The sequence below is a fragment of the Drosophila yakuba genome, chromosome 3R (assembly GCF_016746365.2).
Source record: "Drosophila yakuba strain Tai18E2 chromosome 3R, Prin_Dyak_Tai18E2_2.1, whole genome shotgun sequence".
Lineage (NCBI taxonomy): Eukaryota > Metazoa > Arthropoda > Insecta > Diptera > Drosophilidae > Drosophila > Drosophila yakuba.
This window is the reverse complement of record NC_052530.2, coordinates 5,998,544-6,019,391: the sequence shown is the minus strand read 5'-3', so window position 1 is coordinate 6,019,391 and position 20,848 is coordinate 5,998,544. Positions and strand designations below refer to the sequence as shown.

General features: G+C 39.6%; 1 protein-coding gene across 20 annotated transcripts in view; it reads right to left on the bottom strand.

Annotated features, from left to right (window-relative positions):
- The window catches only part of LOC6535695 (dystrophin), a 141,240-nt gene that overhangs the window by 46,434 nt on the left and 73,958 nt on the right, over positions 1 to 20,848 (bottom strand). Inside the window, exons 22-23 of one of the 20 annotated variants that reach the window (XR_005561425.2) lie at positions 17,653 to 20,293; positions 6,831 to 17,073 (exon numbers count right to left, since the gene is read on the bottom strand). The exons of 18 other annotated variants lie outside the window; for them this stretch is intronic. Coding sequence is in view for 1 of the 2 variants with exons in the window: in XM_039375212.2 (XP_039231146.1) it covers positions 20,279 to 20,293 (15 nt within the window). In the remaining variant the exon portion in view is untranslated. Of the gene's footprint in view, positions 1 to 6,830; positions 20,294 to 20,848 lie in introns of those variants that run through there. One more of the 20 variants, XM_039375212.2, reaches the window with a different exon arrangement.

Below are 20,848 nucleotides of genomic sequence, written 5' to 3'. Positions count from 1 at the left end.
GCTGCTGCTGCTGCTGCTCTTGAAACTGCCATTGTAGCATTTTACATATTATAGTCGGCCCGTGTTAACATCCGTGTAAATCCTTTATGACCAAACTCTGAGCCGTCAGCACCGAGCTGGAGTTACTGGATGACAAAGTTGGGGAACTGGAATTCGATTTGGCTGTATCAGGCAGTTTGGTTGCTCCCCACGTTGCTTATTTATTCGATTATGTTTATTCCTTGTTATATCATCTTGAGCGATGTGTCAAAGCAAATGTTCTATAAACATTTCTTTTGCCAGTTACGGGGGAATTCGGAATGATAAGGAAAGGGTGGGGAAAAGGAAACTCTGTTTCCGGGTCAACTTGAAAATGTAAAACGGGAAAATGATGGGTTTAAGAGAATGTTGATGAGGGATTAATTTAAACCTTTTTATGCGGAAAGTGGTAGTTAAAATTTGTAAGCTTGTTCGATAAATTGAATAAACTTATTTATGTTTGATATATATGGAGCCTCAGATATGATACGGAAAATGTTCACTTTGGAATGGCACAAAAAATAATATTTATAGTTGTGGACGGATTTCTGTATACAGGAAACGCTTTCTGTATATGTTTATTTTGTGGGGAAATGATATAGGTTTATTTATCTTATGTTCAGATTTTGAAAAGATTTTGTCATGAATGGCTCATAAGTTTCTTTGATGAAGTTGTGCGACCGCTCTGTTTAAACTCGAAAATATTTTTTCCCATTTCCTTTCACTTATCCCCTTCAAAACTTTGCTTTTGCTTACTTGTGCAAGTTTCATCCAAATATGACTAAGTTTCTGAGAGGCTTAAAGGAGCCAAACAAACGAGAAAGTTTGAATCGACGCAGGCACACCCAGTATTTAAAAAAAACATTTATTTTACATGTTGTTTCAAAATAACTAGTGAGCAAGAGGCTATTGCATTATTCAATAAGATTTATATGTTGTATGTAGATGTTTGATAGCTACATGTTTGTTTCTAAAAGTCATATACCCCAACATTTTAACAACTGCCGAGTATTACAACTAAAACTTGAGCCATCAAATGCAGACTGCAAAATCTGGAATCAGAAATGCATAAAGCCAAAGGCAACGATCAAGAAGAGAGGGGAGTTGTATAGAGCAGCTGGAATATGAGCTCCAATTTATCCGCATGCAATATTAACTTGGCTGCACTTGGCTTTGACTTATCTGCAGAGTTTACGCTGCACTGAGCAAATAGACAAGACTCGGGACTCAGCACATACATACATCTGTACTCACACATGCGATTGTGTATAATCAGGTAACAAACCTGGTTAGCAAGCGGTGGTTGCCACAGACTCCTGGCCAACAAGATTCGAGGTGGAATCGATATGGCGACGGTCTATCTCCCAGCTGTCCCCCGAAAGCTGCTGACAGCAAACGCCAAAAGGATTCGGGGAAAAGAAAGAACAAAAACCCCACTAAACCGAAACCGAAGTTAAATGTTCTGGGTTTCCCTGGCTGCATGACTATCTCTTCTCGACCAAACTTTTGTGGCTCCTGTCAGTGGTAGTACGGTAGTACCATATTATTAGACACCCACATATGCGGAACAGGGTGGGCTTTGAGGCCACTATCCACTATCCTGCTAGTACAACCCTGCTCTAAAGCCGAATCCTTTTGTGTCAGCTTTAATTCACTTCTGGACGCAGAGGGCTGCCGAATTTCCCTTTACCTACTCATTTTTTATCCTCCCCTGCGCTTATAATCCTTTTTGTCTGTTCCCGGACTCTGTAGGCGGCTCAAGTTTACGACTTGGGGGTTTGGATCTCCAGGTTTTCTCCCAGTTCCGTAGGTTTTTCCCCTTTCCCCAAACAATTTCCGGTTTTTTAGGTTTTTTGGTGACCTGTGATACGTTTATTGTTTCTGCTGCTCGTCCGGCTCATTGCTGCTGTTTCTTTTTATGTCAGGCTTTGTATTTCGTATGCAAAGCATCTTTTTCAGCTCGTTATGCGCTTGGGGATCTGCTGCCTCAACTGTCATCCTTTTGGGTTTTTATATGCAAACGGAATAGCACTAAAATGAATCGGCTTTAATCAATTTTTCAGAATGTTTTGCAAACATATTTCAATAAAATTAGTCCAAAAGTTGTTGTGGAATACATATTCCTTAAAAGTTCTGCTTTGCATTTCACACCTGTTCGTTCAGCCTGGCAGCTTATTCTCATTGTGAGAGTTTTCTGTGTCATTGTTTAATATTGTGAGCGGGTTTCCTATGTAGCTTTCATTTGGATCTTATTTTCATCTTGGTCACAGTCTCAGTGCGTGTCAGACTGTTAAGCTTCCCCAGCGATTGCCCCTCGGACTGTTCTTACTCACCTGCCTCCATCTACATATTGTTACTCCTGTTTTTCTGCCCTTCTAGGCGGCAAAAAATATATAACAGCGACACAAAAACCTTTTGCCATTATTTCGTGAGCTTTGCACGTACACTCGGCCACCTTTTTGTCCTGTGGGTTGCAGGTAGGCACTGTTTTCCCATTGCCCCCAGACTTGACACGCCCCCTGCACTGGCTATTAACCCAAATCCCCCGAGTGGCAGTTGTTGTATGTGAGCTTCGTTGACTTTAGCGGAAAGTTCAACGTTCAGTCATAAATAAAAAACACAAATTCTTCTGCGTTTCTGTTCTTTTTTGAAAATGCATATTAATCATACGCCACGTTTGCCCACCCGCATTTCAATTGGCCGCAGATGACATTTTTCTCTCTGCTGTTTCCTTTTATTCGCGCTCGTTTTTCACTCTTATTAATTAATTTAAAATAGTTGCTGTAAATCTCGAAATTTATGTTAGCAATTCATTAAGTGCCCGAAATAAATTTGAGAAGCCAAGAGTATGTAAATTAAACGTCGGTGAAAACATATTTTAATTAAGAATGAGTTGGCGAATGTGAAATATGCTTTTCCCAACTGCTATATTATTTATTACCTAAAAAATGTTGAACGTTTTAAATAAAATGCCTTTAATGACAAAAAAATGCTGAAGTTATGCGAGTTTAAACATTTCAAGCGAAAATGTACATAAGTTTTTAACAAAAAGTAGTGTTTATATACATATGGCAATATTTTCACAATATGTTGTTTATCCTTTGGCCTCACATTCATTTTATAATACTAGGTCATTGGGTCAGCATTAAATATATATTTATTTATACGAATGTGATGTCTTTCAAATTTATTTTGCAGAGCTAAATACATGTTTAAGTTACATGTTTTTCCTTTGATTTAACATGTTTTTAAACAGTTTTAGTTCGTTTTATCTCTGGAAAATACTTAATAAACATTTTTGGCTGCCAACACTGACCCAAATAATTTTTCAGCGCCCTAAATGAAGCTTTACCTGAATTTGCTCCTCTAACAAAGTAAGCCTTCGAGTTTGCCCCGCTTTTCAAAACCGTCAAAATTGCAGCCTTGGCAAACAATGCAAATTCACTGCGATTTAGATGTGCAAATATGTAAATTTGGATTTTATAGAGAGCAGGGACTTCGCGGACGCCAAAACGGAACTCTGTTTGCCAACGAAATTTGCTCGCCACGTTAACGAATATTTAGCAGGGCTAACAAAGGGCTCCAAGTTGGCACATTGGCCAAGTTGGCAACGCTCTGCAAGCTGGTATTTGCCGCAGCATCAAAAAAATGCATACGTAGCGAAATCAACAGAAACGGAGAAATAGAGGCAGCAGAGACATCCTGGCCAAATGGAATGACATTTGCATTGAGCATTTGAAGTGTCTAAATTTGGTTTCAGATCTTCTGTTTTAGTTTGGTTTTTGCATAGCAAACGAGCATCTGGAAAAAATGTCATTAAAATTCATACAGAAAAGCAAAATAAAAACGCAAAGAACTCGCCAAAAACAAATGCTAGGCGGGGCTTGATGCACGGAAAATAAATAGAAATAAAATTTACGTTAACAAAATTTCTGTGGCGGCGCTATAATTGCGCAACTGTGGCGCATCCTTCTCATCCTTGCCGCGATAATAAAATTCCGCAAGACATGACTTTGCCCAAAATAAAAATCGCAAGCCCAGCAAAACGACAAAAAAACAAGCTGAAATAATTGAGAAATTTTTGCTGTGGGCGTTGGGCCAAATGTGAAAATTGCTCTGCATATCCATACGTTTGGTTCGAGATTGTGTGAGTGTTTTATTCTGGGGCAAACATTCCACATATGCGAGTATCTGCTCGTAATCCTCGGCAAATTAGGATTTAATGAATGTTATCCCGCGACTTTGCCTAAAGTCCCAGAATTTAAACATGCAAAGGACTTTCAAATGTGCACAGAGGAATTCAATTGAGAACAACAATTATTTAAGTATCTGAAAAGCTTTTATCATAATAACTGAAAGAAAGGGATACAAGTTATGCATGCATCTTGTTGCTTTAACTTTGATTGTTCCAAAAATTAAGGACAAGAAAATTATTATAATTCTATTCCATGCCTTCTTAGGATTAGGATTTAGGATTTGGTTTGAATGCATTTCAACAGTATTTAACCGGTTTTCCAAATCTCCAATTAAAACACACTTTTCTCTGCCAAACTCAGCCCCAATACATTGCGTTTAACCCCACTTGAACTCGAATTCGGGGTATCTTGTGTCACTGTAGACCCCCCAAAAAATAAGCTCCAAAAACTGCACAGACAGCAAGTTTAATTTGTTTATTAAAACTTAAACGAGCTTTGTGTGCTCGGCGGCCTGAATGGGGTGGAAATGGGGTGGTAATGTGGGCCAAAGGGACCTGAGTTGGAAGAGTTGAACTGGAGGAGGGGTTCGTCTCCAGTTAGTTGGCCTGTAAACTGGTAAACTCATCATCAGCTGAGCGATGAAATGGCGACGACGACGACACTTTTTAAACTACTTTAACATGGTTGTTCCGAGTCTGATTCGCTTATTCAGATATTTTCCTCCGGCAGCTAACCCCTTGAGCTCTCGTTCTTGCCCTGATTTGACCTATGTAAACTGAAACTCATATGGTGTCTGCTGTTTAAGCAGTTTGTCTGGGTTTTTCATTTTCATGCAGAGCGGCTCAGCACCGTGAAAGTTTGCATACGATGAAATCTGTTGGGGACTTTTCAAATTAGTCGTAATAAATAATTAAGCATATCATATGCATATTATGTTTGCCGAGAGGGGGCCCTGCTGGCAAATTGCAGTTTGTATTTGCAGGAACTTCTTCTGTAAGCAGGCAAAACTTTTTGCGGTTGGGTAACTTATTTGAGGCGGACAAATGAGGCTGAGAAAACAGAAGTTGGTAATAAGGAAGGCGTTATCAGCCCACAAAATGCAAAATAATGAAGAAAACTTTCGTAACGTGTACTAGAACATTTAATACGTATGGTAATGAAAGGGAAAGAAAATAGTAAATATCCAGCGTAACATTACAGTTACACACAGTTATTTAACATTTCCCCATTCAATGACACCAGCTAACGAAGGATGTAAACGTTTGCGGAATGATGGAAACCAACTTAAATGGCCAAAGCCAAAGGATCACAGAACAAACTGAGCAGGAAAGTAGTCAGAATTGACCACATTTTAACTGGCTTCGTGATGAAGATGATGGCAAAGTCACGTAGTGGCAGCAGTGAGTGCCACATTAAGTAGCATGCAAACAGCAGCTGCAGCAGCAGGAAGTCAAGGGAAGGACAATAACAGATATTGAAAGCTGGCCCAGGACACAGGGCACAAGACACAGACCCAGGAGACGGATGTAAGAGACAGGAGGAAAACTGAACAGAATACTTAGCCCAAGGGAAAACCGAATGCAACTAGTTGGAGTCAGGATATCAGAGCCAGTCACTTAGTTTGTCCCTCTATTTGACCAGAAAGAAATAAAAAGGCAATGCAAAACGCAACAAAACAAAGCAACCGAAAACATTTCAATTTTCCTGGCGACTGCCAGACCAAATAATAAAAATCAACCATGGTCAAGTGAGCAAATTGGCCAAATGAAAACGATGTAATGAACTAAAGTGCATGAGCCAATGAAGGAAAGGTCCAGTGTAAAAGCCAAAAGGAAACACCAATCGATGCATACTCAATAGAGAAATAAAAAAGAAACCCCTGAAGAAGGGAGAGGATTTTCAGGACTGAAAGTTTGTTTACAGGATGGGAGATGGTTACACAGTGAATTGTGAGATGAAAAGAACAACGTTCTATTTGCTAAATGGGTCGTAACCTGTCAACTTATCAGGATCAACGTATTACAAACTAGAATCTCAATTAAGGACCTTTGAGGATAAGTTGTAAATAGAAATCTTAATTTCTGTTGTATTTAAACTTATTAAAGCTTATTTCGCTTTTTTGTTTAAGCTTGTCAGTTTCAGAAAGTCAAACAAACGGTAAGCCATTATTAAAAAGCACTAAACATTTAGTTTAATTTTCAATTATTAACTAAAGAAATAATGCACAATAGAAGGGTCATTAGCCATGGCCTGCGGTCCCTGTTCGCGGAATTATTTTTTGTGTCAATTAAATGCCATAACAATATTTTCATAGCATACTTGCCTCGGCGGTCAGTTATCAAATAGATACGGCACATTAAACTCTCGTTAATTTGTTTTTATACCGTCAGAAACTCATTTAAAGGTTTGCGGATTTGCATATGGCAATATAATTTATTAATTACCCGCATGCAATTACGATTTTGCGCACAATTAATTTGAATTCTTTGTTCTCAATTGTTTTTTCCTGCGCTTTTTTAGACACGCTTCCGGCGAATAAAACTCCTGTTGCGCTGACCATGTGTGTGTTTTGTAATTTGCTCTCTTACATTTTATAAAATTTTATTTTATTTTGCATTTTAAATATATTTACGCTGCTTCACATAATCGTTTTTACCCTTTTTTTTATTTTTCTGCCTCTTTGTTTGCTTCCAAAGCTGCATTCGCTTTGCATAACTAATTAAAGTTTGTTGGCGCTTTTCATGCGCCATTTCTCAGTTTTGCGTGAAGCAGCAGGGGCAGCGGGATAAAGGAAAAGCCAGCCAGAAATTATTATGACATGGAAAAGGCGTTAGCCCCACTCAACGCCACGCCCACCCACAGTGTTTTCCAAAGTTGAAAAAAACAAAGCCAGAGTAAGTAAAATAGGAGAGATACTGACTGACATTAATTAGGAGCTACTGCTGCCAGCTATATAGGTTGGCATTATGTTCTTGTACTTCCTCCACAAACTGCAGCTGAGGCTGTCCACTCATTGCAAAAGTGCACCGAAGTATTGCTACACTTATGCATAAAAACAGCCAACCGCTCATATTCAATATTAGCAGGCAACCCAATTCATTCACCCACTTATAGGAAAAAGTTCACCTGGGCATCCTGCAAATGACCCAGCGAACACACGTAGAAAAAAAGGAGAAAACTTTCAACAAATTACCAACGTACAGTAAATGAAACTTTCCGCTGGAGGAACTTTTTGTGAGAAACACACACGACACAGACACCCCTGTACTAATGTACACACACTTTTGGGACTGCCACACGTGAGTGCAATTATGTAATACAAATAGGTAATGAAAGTTTCACACAACTCCAACCCACTTTCCCACCTCTCATCTGGCATACAATTCTAAAAAGAAGGGCAGGGCACATCAGCCTGGTCAAGCGTATAAAACAGTTAACAAAAAATGCCTGCAAGGGCTTAGTAATTAAATTTATTGAAATAAATTGTCGCTGGCTGGCCTCGAAGAGCGACTTAACTTTTAATGAAATGGGTGCATAATGAAACTGAGTAAATAATGGCAGGGGGACCTAAAACAAGGAGGAGCAAAAGGGAGCCAAGCTGGGCAGCGCAAAATCGCGTTCTCGCGTAAAAACAGCACGAAAAATTCCGCATTTTTTAATGCGTTATGAGGGCAAAAATTTTAATGTATACTCGGTGGTGGGGTGTTTTCTCACCCCCTCTATAAGTATGGCATTTCCCCCCTTAGCCACACTGCCACTGCAGTGTTCTTGCTTTACCTAATGGCGTTGAAGCAAAAACGGAATGCACAGAGCACCAACTATGTTGCCACTTTCCACTGAACGCGGGCATAATGGAATAGAATAAAATAAGATATTGAAAAAATGTGTTATTGTAGCTGGCATTTGGTGTCAAGAGAGAGAAAGCGGTTAGATGTTTGTGGGTGTTATAGCCACAGTCCACATTAAGAGTGTGTGTTAAACCTAGATGAACAAAGTGACGACAATGGCTCGACAAATATGTTCCCAAAGATTAAATTTTGATTGCTCACTAACCTAATGGTTATGACTTGAAATTCCAAACCTAAGTTAATTTAGTAAAATATAACACTACTTCGATTTAGTAAATAAGGGGATTTTGATCATCTCCGTAGCACGTTTAAAGCATCAACATACCACAAATCTACAAATTAAAAAATAAACTTCTGGTTTCACGTCTCTTCTGACATAATGAAAATAAATCAGTGACAAAATGCGAACCTCTGTCAACTTTTTTTCCAAGTTAATATACAAGTATAAAAAGTAACACACTTCCGAAAAGTAAACAATAAACTGGAAAGGCAATAACGACAAACAAAGCCGACACACAGACAGTCCATAAAAAATAAGCAAAAAAAAGGCCCATGAACGGGCATATACGCACATTAATAAAGTTGGTAACTTGCGGTTAACTTTACCCGTGAGTGTGCTTAAGTATTATAAACAACCGACAACAACGACTACTGGACTGAGAAACATTTCCGACAGGCACCGCAAGAAGTATGCAACACGCACCGAGGCAATAAACCAAATTCAACCGCATGAGGAGGAGATGGCGGTATAGAAAAGTTTACGCAGCAAATTGCAAACTGATTTAAAATTAAGCAGAATTATTTGGCACAACCTGGAAAAAGAGGGAGACTCAGCCGAGCACACGTAGTACAAATGAGCGTCATCAATCAAGTAAAAGTTGGAGGAGGAAAACCCAGATGTTTCAGCCGAGGATAAAGGATAAGCAGCTAAGTTAATTCCAAGGAGGCGGAAGTGTAATGGCGTGCTCCTGATTTCTTACTGATTTCCCATTCTGGGCCAGAGGAGAAAATGTCTCAGATGCTGCAGTTCGAACAACTTACCCAATAAGTGTAAGAGTTTCCCACAGCCATACAAATCGGGCAATCAATTATGTTAATAAAAAACAATAAACAAAAAATGGACAGACTTTCTTTGATTCAATGTGGCCTACTTGTTGTGTTCGGCAGTGATGGTAAGAAGTATATTTCTCATAATGCCACTAAGCGATAAAGTTGCTTTTCCTAAGTATTTTGCTCTACAAAACATAAGCAAATTTAAGAAAAGCTTTAGTATCCTTCTAGTTTGTCAACTGCATCTTTCCCGGATCCCCGACCAATTCCCCCAGGACTCCAGCAGCTGCTCCAACTGACTATTTATATCGCAATTGCCTGTCTACTTGTCCTGCCACTTTGCTCTTTTTCTCTTCCTGGCTAATAAGAGTTTTTGCCTTTCCTTTTGGCCGATAACTTTTCTCGGCACCGTGGCCAAGTTTAGTTTATTTATTTGAAAATGGTTTTAGCCAGAGAGGGAACTTCAAGTACCTTGAAGTTTAATCACTTACACGCTATCATCCTCAGCAAGGCTTTTAAGTTGACGGTAAACGTCATCAGCTGAGAGTGGAAACTTTGCTCATTTCCTAGATTTTGGCCTTCACAAAAATTGCTTAACAGTCAATACAATGTAAGGCACACTTGTGAAGTAATTTAACCAAAATAGCTCGGTTAAATGTATCAATTAGGCGGAATTATCTTCATATGAAATATATAAAGAGTCATTTTAGACCAGAAAGAGTAACCTGATTCTCAGTTGGAGATTTTTCTTTCAACGTCCCTTAACTTTTTTCTTAAAGCCAACACTCCGTGCCTGAAATCTTGTCATCGTTCTAACGCGCATTTAAGTGGGCTAGTTACTCACTTACTCACCAGGGAAGTGTGTCTGAAATCAAAGTTAAGCTTGTGCCAGATGAAGTCGACAAGACCACGAGCTTAATGTGATGCGGTTAGGGAAAGGTCGCTGGGATTTGCCACACCAAAGCCTTGGCAAACTTTCTGACTCCATGCCTTTTTTGGACGCCACTACTTTTCCATCGCCACGAAAAGCGGATCAAATCGAGGCATGCCTAGCTCAGATATACACTCCACAATGCTAAGTCAAAAATCTAGTTGGCAAATACTTTTGGGGACAATGTGCGTTGTGGAGGAATAATCCGCCCAAAAGCAGACTACGAAGCATACGCGACAATCAACATGCCAACATGTGTTGTCTTGCTCGCACTCTTCCCTCCCAAGAATTATGCTTATAAGTTATAACTTTTACGTCTAGTGAAGAGAGCTCCGCCCCGAGTCTTGAGACCCGGGGCGCTTCATTATTTGCACAATAGTTTTGTGAAATAAATTTCACCAACTTGCTGTTTATTGTTATGCAGAGAGTCTGTAGCTGCCTCATAACTTGTTATTGTCGCTGTTAACAACATGTTGTATCTGCCAGATACTTTCTGCGTGCCTGTCTGCGTATTGCGTGATTCTCCGCTCATTCATTTTTGTGCTTTGGGTAATTTGTCATTGTTGGCAGCAGATACATGTTGTTTCTATGAGGCCTGGAGAATTTCTGCTTCTCCCACACAAACCCAATTGTCTGTGTGAGATTTATTCCAACACCTCTCGACTTAAGCCTGCCGCCTCGTCTTCATAATTTATGTGTCTTGCACTCGTCGCCTATTTAATCGCCTTTAAATATGATTTAGTATCGTGAAAAGTGTAAAGCAGTTGAAACCACTGAATTATTGCAGAGAGCTGGCTATAAGAAGTAGCACCATATAGTTTATAGTCAAAGTTTTTATGGACCACAGTCCATTACGAAAGTTGGGTAAATGTTTTACAGCTGTGGTATCTCCTTACCGTTGGGTTTGGGTCCCGTAAGCCCAGAGATAAACATATAATTTTCATTATTCCAAGTTGCACTTAGAAAATAAAGACATATATGTAAGAAAAAAATATGGTTATCCTATAGCACAATGTTGCGTATGATTGTAAAATAACATACTTTAAAATATTAAAAAAACTCAATCTCAACCCGTTAAGGCCATAATCCCAGCCCACGCTTAAAATTTGTGAAATAACCTTGACCTCATTTTAAATATTTACAGAAATGTTTTGCCAATGTCTATAGAGATTGCAAAACGTTTTAGGGGATTGAGCCACAGAGCAGCTGTCATTTTGGGTATTGATTTTCGCAGAGAAAACCGGTCGAAATAAATAAATGTGCAACACATATAACTAAATCAAGTCGACAGCCAGAAGCCGGAAAGGGAAAACTACCAGTAAACTTTTCTCAACAACAACTTGGCTACGAACTTATCAAGTGAAGTGGGTGGATGGGGAGTTTGTGGAATGGGCTGTATCTATTGTGTGGCATTTACAAGCAATTGAAGTGTGGCAAGCATCATGTAAGAGAGATAATGTTGTTTGTCCTTGGCAGAATAGTTTCCTCTTTTGGCAGCAAGAACAGAGAACGAAGAACCCTTTTTTGCCTGCCAGCACAAAACAGTTGGTAAAGGTCTTCAGAATGATAAGAGATGACAAGAGTACGGTGTGTGTGTATGTGTGTGTTAGCAAATTTGTTGCCGGTCTGAAAATTCTTTAAATATTAAAATCTTGATTAAGTTAAATGCGCATTTGGGTCCCACACAAACTGATGTTCTCAGCCCGGCCGAAAAGACAACCGCATGAAAATCTGTTCTGGCTCAGAGACCACACATTTTCCTTAGCAAGTCTGCTTCGACTTGTGCAGTAAAGTTTAACAATTTTACGCACGATTTGGGAGAACTTTGACGCAGCGGAGCTGTTCCTTAGGCAGCCAACATTTTCATAATTGCTTAGCCAACATCAATTTTCATTTGGGGCACGGGGCAGAGCGGAATTGAATTACATCTTTGCCCTCTCACACTTGACGGGAGCCAATAAAAAACTTTTGATGCTTCAATTAGCAGCTAGCCAGCCAGCCGAGTGAGAAAACAAACAATTATGCCCTAATTGAGCCCACATTTCTCACGATTCCCATCTAACCCTAGGAGGAGAGTTTTCCTCTTTTCGTCCTTACTTTTATTTAAACTTAAGTTCTTTCTTTTCACTTTCCCTTCGCGGCTTTCCTTCTTTTCGTGTTGTTGGGAAGCCTACTTAAGTTGTCATTTTGATTGCTTTTGAAGCTTTTTTAAGGCGCACGCTAATTTTTTCGCCCCTCGATTGCCAGTTTTTCCTTCTTCGCCATTTTGACGCGGCTTCCATCTATCATTTTGTCAGCTCTGTCGCGAGACTAACACAATTTTCATCGTTTTTCTTCTTGCTGCTTTGCTTATTTGGATTTCCATGTGACATTTCCACTGACAACAAAAGACGTGAAACGAAGAAAATTAAAAAAGAGCCGAGGAAAAATAATAAAATCTGCCTGGCATTGAGGGTTACCAAACGTTGCCTACATTCTGGGATTGAATTATTAAGTGACAGCAAAGAACTGAGCAGAATTTCCACCGCTTTCACTTGCACTTTATTAGATTGACATCCCGAAAAGGCAGAGGACAGAAAAGCCAATGGAATTGGAACCAAATCAGTGCCAACTGGCCAACATTTTTGCGAAACGACATTAAATCCGATTTAAATTCAATTAGTGGATGGCAACTTGTGAATTTGAACAGGGATGTCAGGGAACCTATGTTCAGTGCCCAAATGAGCTGTTAATATTTGATTTTATTTGGAGTATATCTAAGACCGTTAATTAATCGTCATAAAGCCTTTTAACTTTTTTAGCAGTTTATACTATATATAAAGGTACAAATGTATTCCCAGCTTTCGATTGAATGTTGTCTTTTTCAACTATTTACTGCACTTTGTACGCACTTGTTATTAAAATAATACGATTACGCTTGCTACAAGAAAGAGATAACAAGAGATTTTTACATTTTACACCGTTACTTGCTTAAACAAACAGGACCATTTAATATTTATCAAGAGTCTGTGGTTGCTATTCGCCTCTGGAAAAACTGTGGAGCACTAACCCTAAACGAGCATGAAAAGTTCAGTTTTATTAAATTGAAGCTTGTTGAAGTTGTTCGTTTATGAAAAGGACTTTGATTACCAATCGAGAATTTTGTCTTACAACTTAAAAAAAAAGGCAAGGAAAGCAGCACGTCATGTTCAGGAAATTAACTGAACGGGGAAATGGGAAGCGCAGAACATATGGTCTTTCGGCTTCTTCTAGGTCAAGCTGCGGGCTCAAATTTCATTTCCAGCACTTCCTCTTTCAATTTTTCTCATGAGCTAAAGAATATATATTTTTTGCGTTTTATTTATATCAAAGAATCTCTGCTGCTGTGCTCCTATAATTTTCGTTAGCTGGGGGCGCAGTTGCAGAAACCAAGAGCCGAAAACAAAGAACACCGCCCACAGTCAAGAGGTGCGACAAAAGTAAGGTAACAAAAGTGATGGCAGAAATGGGCATGCGGCAAATGAGATTTTTAGGTCAACAGAGTCCAACCAGAGCGGCAACCGCCTGAACTGAACTGCCATATGAACCGCGCGGGCAGGCTCTGCTTTTGGTTTAGTGTGTCACTTTCCGCTCGACTTTCCACTCATTTTTCCCCCGTTTTTCATACAGGGTACTTGCAGCGCGATGGGTCGTCTTAGTAATTACGAAAGCGCATTTCAAACTATAGTTTAAGTCCTGTCCTGTCATGCTGGATATTTCATCTGTTTCTGTTTAATCTGTTTCAAAGCTTTGGGTTCAGAACAAGGAGGTCGAGTAAAATATCTTCATAACTGGTTACTCCAAATTATTTATAAAAAAAACATATTTTAAGGCATTTTAAACCAATTTTAGATCTTCGTCTTGGTGCAGAGTTCATTGTAAGAACACAAAATCCAATCAAAATATCTTCACATGATAATACTTTTAATTTGCGGTATTTTTAATGATAAGCGACCATACCAAGTCTGAGAAATGTAATCAGTATCCCATAGTGCGGGTATACAACCTCCTTTCTTCAGTCTTCCCAGTTGCTCTCCTATGGGTGAACGCTTTGACGGTGTGCGAGACGGCTGTAACCCACTGAAGCTTTATAGGCTAAATAAATACCGCAGGGGGCGGTGGGTGGTGGTGGGATATATGAGTGAGCCACTGACATCACACTTTTGTGTTGGATGCTCACGGACTGGCAGCCGTGGCCTCTTCGTGCGTGCTGCTTTAATGGAGCCAAAGTGTACAGATTTTGTTGCCGCAATCTGTGCGTGGCCGCTGCCTCGGTGTGGGTGGAGTATGGGGGTGTATGGGTGTACGCTGTATAGGTGTACAACTTGATAGGTGTGGCGTACCTGGGCGAAAGTGCATTGCATACTTATAGGTACTTATGCGGCACATTAAGCGGCTGACCTGAATTTTCGGTCGCCTGCTAATGATTTTTGGGCAACCGAAGAAAATGGAAGCCGTGGCACTGCTTTCGAAAGTGGAAAATGTGGAGTGGATATTACAAGTAGACAAAATGTGGGGCACAAAATGTGCACTTCTGGGCTCAACAAACACATCGTTTTTAATGAAAGCAGGTCGACAAAATACGTAAAAGATTTTATGTGTGAAAACTTAGAATACACGAATTGTATACAAAAATCGAACCTTCAAATTAATCAATTAAAACCATAAAATTTATGCAAGAAAATTATTTCTTTTAGTTATTTATAGATCGAGTATTAATATTACAAATAAAAACAAAAACTTTATTTAGTAAAGCCTAATAATATCCAGAGCTACTAAGCACTTTAATTGGAGTTTTTATAATTAAATTGTAATAAAAGATTAACAAAAGCTTTTTTTAAATTATCCACTCGTCGCAATCCACTCTTAGCCCCTGAATAATTGGAGGAGACTCTTTGACCCCATTTCACAGCTATTAATATTAATAGATGCCGACACTACAGAGAATTCGCAGCAGCAGCCAAAGGTTGGCATTCCCATCTCGTTCTGACATACTGCTACCATGATGATACCAAGTTGCACATCATTACGAGGAGCGGTTCGCTGGCAATCAGGAGGGAACTCGTTGTATCCTAACTATGCTAATTCCAACTCGCATAACAAACTCGTATGCAGCACTCAAATCACTGACGAGTCTTGTTAGCAGAATCCGCAGACAGTTAACTACATACGTCGGGCAAAAGGAATCATCCGGGTATTACGAGGGGGAACCTGTTTGGTGCTCGTTCATATTTCCCATGTTGCATGTTGTTGGCAATGAAACAACGATGAAAATTCCCTCTTTTACAATTTCTTTTTCCTATCAGCTAGCTTTAAGTCCCCGTCGCCCTTGTGAAAACTCATGTTTCTCGGTGTACAACACTGCGTATGTGTAATATAGCCATGTGTTAGCTGGCCATAATGAATGGAAGCTGGCTGGCAACTCATTACTGGTCAGCTGCCTGTGAACAGGGACCGGTCCGGACTTTTTGGCAAATGTTCAGAAAGTCTCGTACAAGTGCAACATTTTTTGTGGAAATTTTTCGAGGAGAAAATACCAGCACATAGGCATTACATGTTAATGGTCGTTTCCCATCTATCAAAAGTGGGTTAGGGATTCGTGTGCTGTTCTGTCCGTGATACAAATCTACACAAAATAAACAAATTAGTTGACTCAAAGCTACCCACATGCCATCATCAACTTTCAACTGATTAGCTACCCTAGTTCGGCGGAACAAAAAGCGAAGCCACAAAAAGCCAAGGCCATAAATAATTGCAACTAATTTCGGGACAAGTTTTTCGCACAACTGTCACAGATGTAAGCCAGCTGTAGAGGGGCGTCGGAAAAGTGTGCTACGGAAAAACTAATAATGCCAATGACACACTGACATGTGCCGCACTCAAACATACACCCACACTCCCTATCCCTACCATGCTGGGAGCACACATGACACATAATCACATAAAAGTAATGAACTCTACACATAAAGCGGTTGCCTGACTGACTGAGCTTTGCTCCGAAAGCTGAAAGGGTCCTTCATCTCATAATGGTGCCACTAAAAGTCTGCGTTCTCCCTCTCTCTCTTCGTGGCGCTGCTACTGTCTCTTTCTCTGTCAAGCGGAGCGGAAGCGTAAATGCAACATACAACAACAACTTTAATGCTGCAGAAATAGCCAAGGAAATGGCTGGCAAAGCAGAAACATGAACAGGGATCTACCAGAAGGCATCCCTCAGCCAAGCTGACCAAAAAAATGTATGGAAAAGAAGCCAGGCTAGCTGGAATACTAATCTTCGCCTGCACGGACTTTGTCATCTCCTGTTCGGGCGATGAAAAAGAAAAACTGCCACGAAAAAATTTCCAAAAAGGAACTGGGGAAATTGAAGCTACGCAGATCAAGATAAACGAAGTCACGATACGCTAGGAATTTATAAGGAAAGCGTAATAGGGGAACGGAATAAATAAAATGAAAACGAATTTCGACTTATGCATAAGATAGAAGCGAATAATGTACTTAACAAGGGATTGGAATCAATTTTTTCTTTTTTTAAATGCATTTATTAAAAACATGTTGGATTGAAAGAGCCAAAAAATTTAGATGTCATGAGATAGCACCTGAAAAAGTTAAACAAAATTCCAAGCTGTCATTATTAACATACAGTCAAACTTTAAATTGCTCTGAAGACTTTCAAAACTTCTAAGCCATCAATCACTAAACTATTTCTTAACTGAAATTCCACACCAAATTCATTAGTAGGATAGAGAATACTGAAAAAATTTCAACAGCTCTGAGCAAGCAACTAAAGCTTTATTAGTATGTATGGTCACATGTCAGTGACGTCGTCATGTTGTGGCTAGCGGTTTCACCTCCTGCTGCTCCACATCCTCATTTTCCTGCATCCTGCATCCTGGCAGCCGCTCTCCGTGTCTGTGTCCGTGTTCGTGTCCGTGTCCACATCCTCCACACTCCCATCCGAAAAACCCGCTCCCTCATACGCGTCCGTGTGATGTGGCCACGTCATTGCCTCGGCATGCTGATAAAAATTTTTAACAAACTTTGAGTTAACGACAGCACCACTCCACTGAGCGTGGATGTGTGTGTGCTGGCCGTTATCCTCCATCCTCAGGAGCAGTATGAAAAATGGCCAAACACTATTAGCTTTCTGTCGGAAAGCAGCAGCCATATACAAAACATAAAAGAGAAAACTTGAAAGCAATACAACGTCTAAAATATTAGTTGCAACATTTTTCGTGTCATAAAACTTTATTTTGTTGGCAACCAAAGAGCCAGCAAAATAATAAAAAAAAAAGCAATAAAATTTACCCGAGTTGGCTGAATTCCATCAGAAAACTATATATCAAATGCAAAAATAGAATCACCAAGAGCACCAATTTTAATGCAGATATGTGGTGACGGAAAAATGAATGACATTACTTGACAGAAAAATGCAAAACATTAGGTGCAGAAAATAATTTGATTCATGTGTGTATGAAACCTTTTATAACTATTTTTTCAGCACACTCGGAATCCTGGAATCTCATACTTTGTATGCCAACTCACTGAGATTTCATTTAATCAAACCATGCCTTTTTCCTATGAAGTCGATGTTTACCTTTAATATCCGTTTGGCAAATCGAATTCCTCTTTTTTCCCCATAACAACAACTGAGTATAGACAATACCAAAGTCTTGCCGAGCTTTCCTTCTCCGTTTGCCTCAGTTCAGTTCAGCTCTGTTTTGTTTGTTTCTTTTTCAATTTTCCACACAATCGAGCACGACACAAAGACAATGACAACACATGGAAACTATGTGACAACTATTCCGCAGCTGTCACCCCTGAAACGAGGAAAACTGGGAGCGGCAAGCCCCTAATCCAGTTGCCATAAATAAGGAGACTTTTCAACACATTAAACACAATAAATCCCAAACAAAAAAACAGTGCTGAAAACAGTTCGTTGACAAATGTCAACACAGATTGACAAAGGAAAATGGGCAGTGGGCGGCAATGGGTGGGGTGCAGCGATGTGCCTCCAGGAAAATGCATCAAAGCTCCGAGAGTAATTGAGTGACGATTGTTGTTGCTGTCGAAACAAAGCCACAGCACATTCGCCAGCATTAGCGGGATTGCAATTATCCTTGTGCCTTCTATGCCTGCACTTTCAACTCTCTGGCAAAAGCCTAAAAGTAGGCACGGACAATGATTAACAGTCAGGCTTCCATAAAACGAACACATGCACGTCGGGTTGTACTGTACACTCTCTGAACTTAAATTGATAAATGATAAGATTTATCAAACACATTTTGCTTTTGCATCTCTTCCATTGATCAAAAATGCTGTTTATATTTATAGATGTATTATATACAAAATTCTTGTAAAGAATTTTTAGCTTAATAATCTTTAGACATCAAGACATGAATTAGATTTATCTTCAGTACACATTAATCAAAGACAGTATCTTAGAAGGATATCAAAATAGTAAATTCTACTGTGGGATGACCCTTTGGGCAGGAATTATGGCGGTATTTGTCTCACTTCATCTATAAACACACTCGACCGCCATTTTGACTCGGAAAAGTCAAGTTTCTCTTTCTCCCTCTCCTTCTGTTTGCCTAGCTCTCTCCCCTTTCTTTGCTTCCATTGTCTACTAATAATACTTAAAGTGTCAACATGGCACCGACTTAAAGCGTCCTAAGCCTCAGATCGAAAATAGGATAAAGATAGAATCCCTGTCATCGCCCAAGTGAAAGTTGGCCTTAAGTGAAATTGACATTTAGGCCGTAAATTGCACATCGATGCAAATGGTGCTTCCTCTTTTTGCAAGTTTTTCGTTCAATTGAATTCAGCTCTTGTCATCAGGCAACCCAATTTTCAGGACATCGCATCGCCCACTCCTCTTTCCGTTCACATGTGACTGGATGGAAAACATGCAAGGAAGCAATTTCTTTTTTCTCCCTTTTCCCATTTTCTTTTCGTTATTTTCCTATTGCTCAGCACTGCCATGCACAATTCAATTTGGCAAAAATGTAATCGATGCTAAGTTGTGCAACGAAAACAAGTCTTGGGAAATATAAGGTTTCACTTCGCTCATGTGAGAGGCAGTGGGTGTGTATTTGCATGCAAAATAGAAGTTTGCTGTTTTTCTGAGACGATAAACGAATGGCGGTAACAGAATTATGTGTCATTTATGTCTTCTTCCCAAGGCTGATGGATTTAATGCGTACGTATTTTAAAATTCAAATTAAAAGTTTTTCAGAAAAAAAGGAAAAGTGGGAAACTGTGTTGTAAAACAGTATAAAGTTAAATCATAAACAGAACTTTGTTATAAAATATATTATATGTTTATTGTTTTTTGTTTTTGGCTTCCTTTTTAATACGCGTCTTTACATCATATAATGAAATATATTATAAAAGGCATTTTTTCAGGGATATTTCGCTCTCTGGTCCAGTTTTCCATTTCTGACTTCATTAATTTCCCGGGAACATTTCTCTTAATTATGAGCCAGACACACGTGCACACATCATTAACATCCTGGCATTTTGGCATCCAGGAGAGCCAACGGAATCTTGTTTTTTCCCTCCTCGAATTCAATTGCAATCAATCAAACCCGATGAGTTCAATGTTCCCCAGCCGCACACATGGACATATATTTTTTGTATAAAGATATTTGAGCACCTTTTACCTTTCACCGCAGTTAATGGCGGTTCCATTCAAATATTCGAAATGCGAGAACCGCAAACGAGTTGCGGTCTTTTGCACTTTTAAAATTGTGGGCGGAACCCCTGGCGAGGGGCGTGGTAGCGGTAACATTAAAGTAATTGCTTGCAATTTGATTTCATCAACCACACAGAAATGCCAACGAAGTTCCAGTAGTATTAAAAGGGAAAATTTTGATCTCGAATCCCATTGTCAGTCGGCTGAATATTCGCATTAATGAAGCTGCCATTCAAACAAACAATATGGCAGGCAAAAAAGTGGGAAAATGTGCTGAATTTGAGGCAAGTGCAGGGCCATTCAATACAAAATTGAGCTGTTGCATATGCTCAAAAATCGAGTTGGGGGCGTCTGAACAAATTGCAAAAACGGCAAATGCATTTCGTTTACTGCGAGCAGTTTTTCAGATTTTTTCGCAGCCCTTCTTCCCTTTGTTGTATCAATTTTCAGACGCCATTTGCATAGCACGCGCCCCTACCGCCGTCACCTCTCCGATCTCCTTGCAGCAATTTCCATCGCAGCCATGTTAACCCAGTTGCACCTGAAAAACGCCCCGAAGTTTGTTAGTTTGTTTGCCGGCGATGCTGCAGCTGCCAGAGAAAATATGTCAAAAATCAGCAGGGAAAAAATGGAAAAGACAAGGACCTGCCTTCGATTGCCTGCAGCTCTCATAACAAGAAAAAAAAGGAGATGCAGAAAGAGATAGAGGTAGAGATAGAGTACGAAGTGGGAGAGAGAAAGGGAGCTACTAGCTACGCATATGCACTTTGTTGTGTATTGCATATGACGCCCCGTCAGAGGCGCCTGAAAGTATGTAAACAGTCTCGTTTCGTCTCCTGTCGGCTTATATATCTCCGCTTTGAAAAACAAAGTACTAAAAAGGGGTAGACAAAAATAAAATTGTTTACTCTAAGGCAAACTTCGCCCTGCATTTCTGATCGTTACTTTTCCTCCAATCGAGGATGAAGTTAATCTTTGTAAAACCACTGAACTTTTTTAAAAACCATTTTAAAGAAGGAAATATGACAACATTACGCATTTTCCACTTATGTACATTGTAATTTATAATTAAAGCTTTAAGATTCCTAAAAAAAAA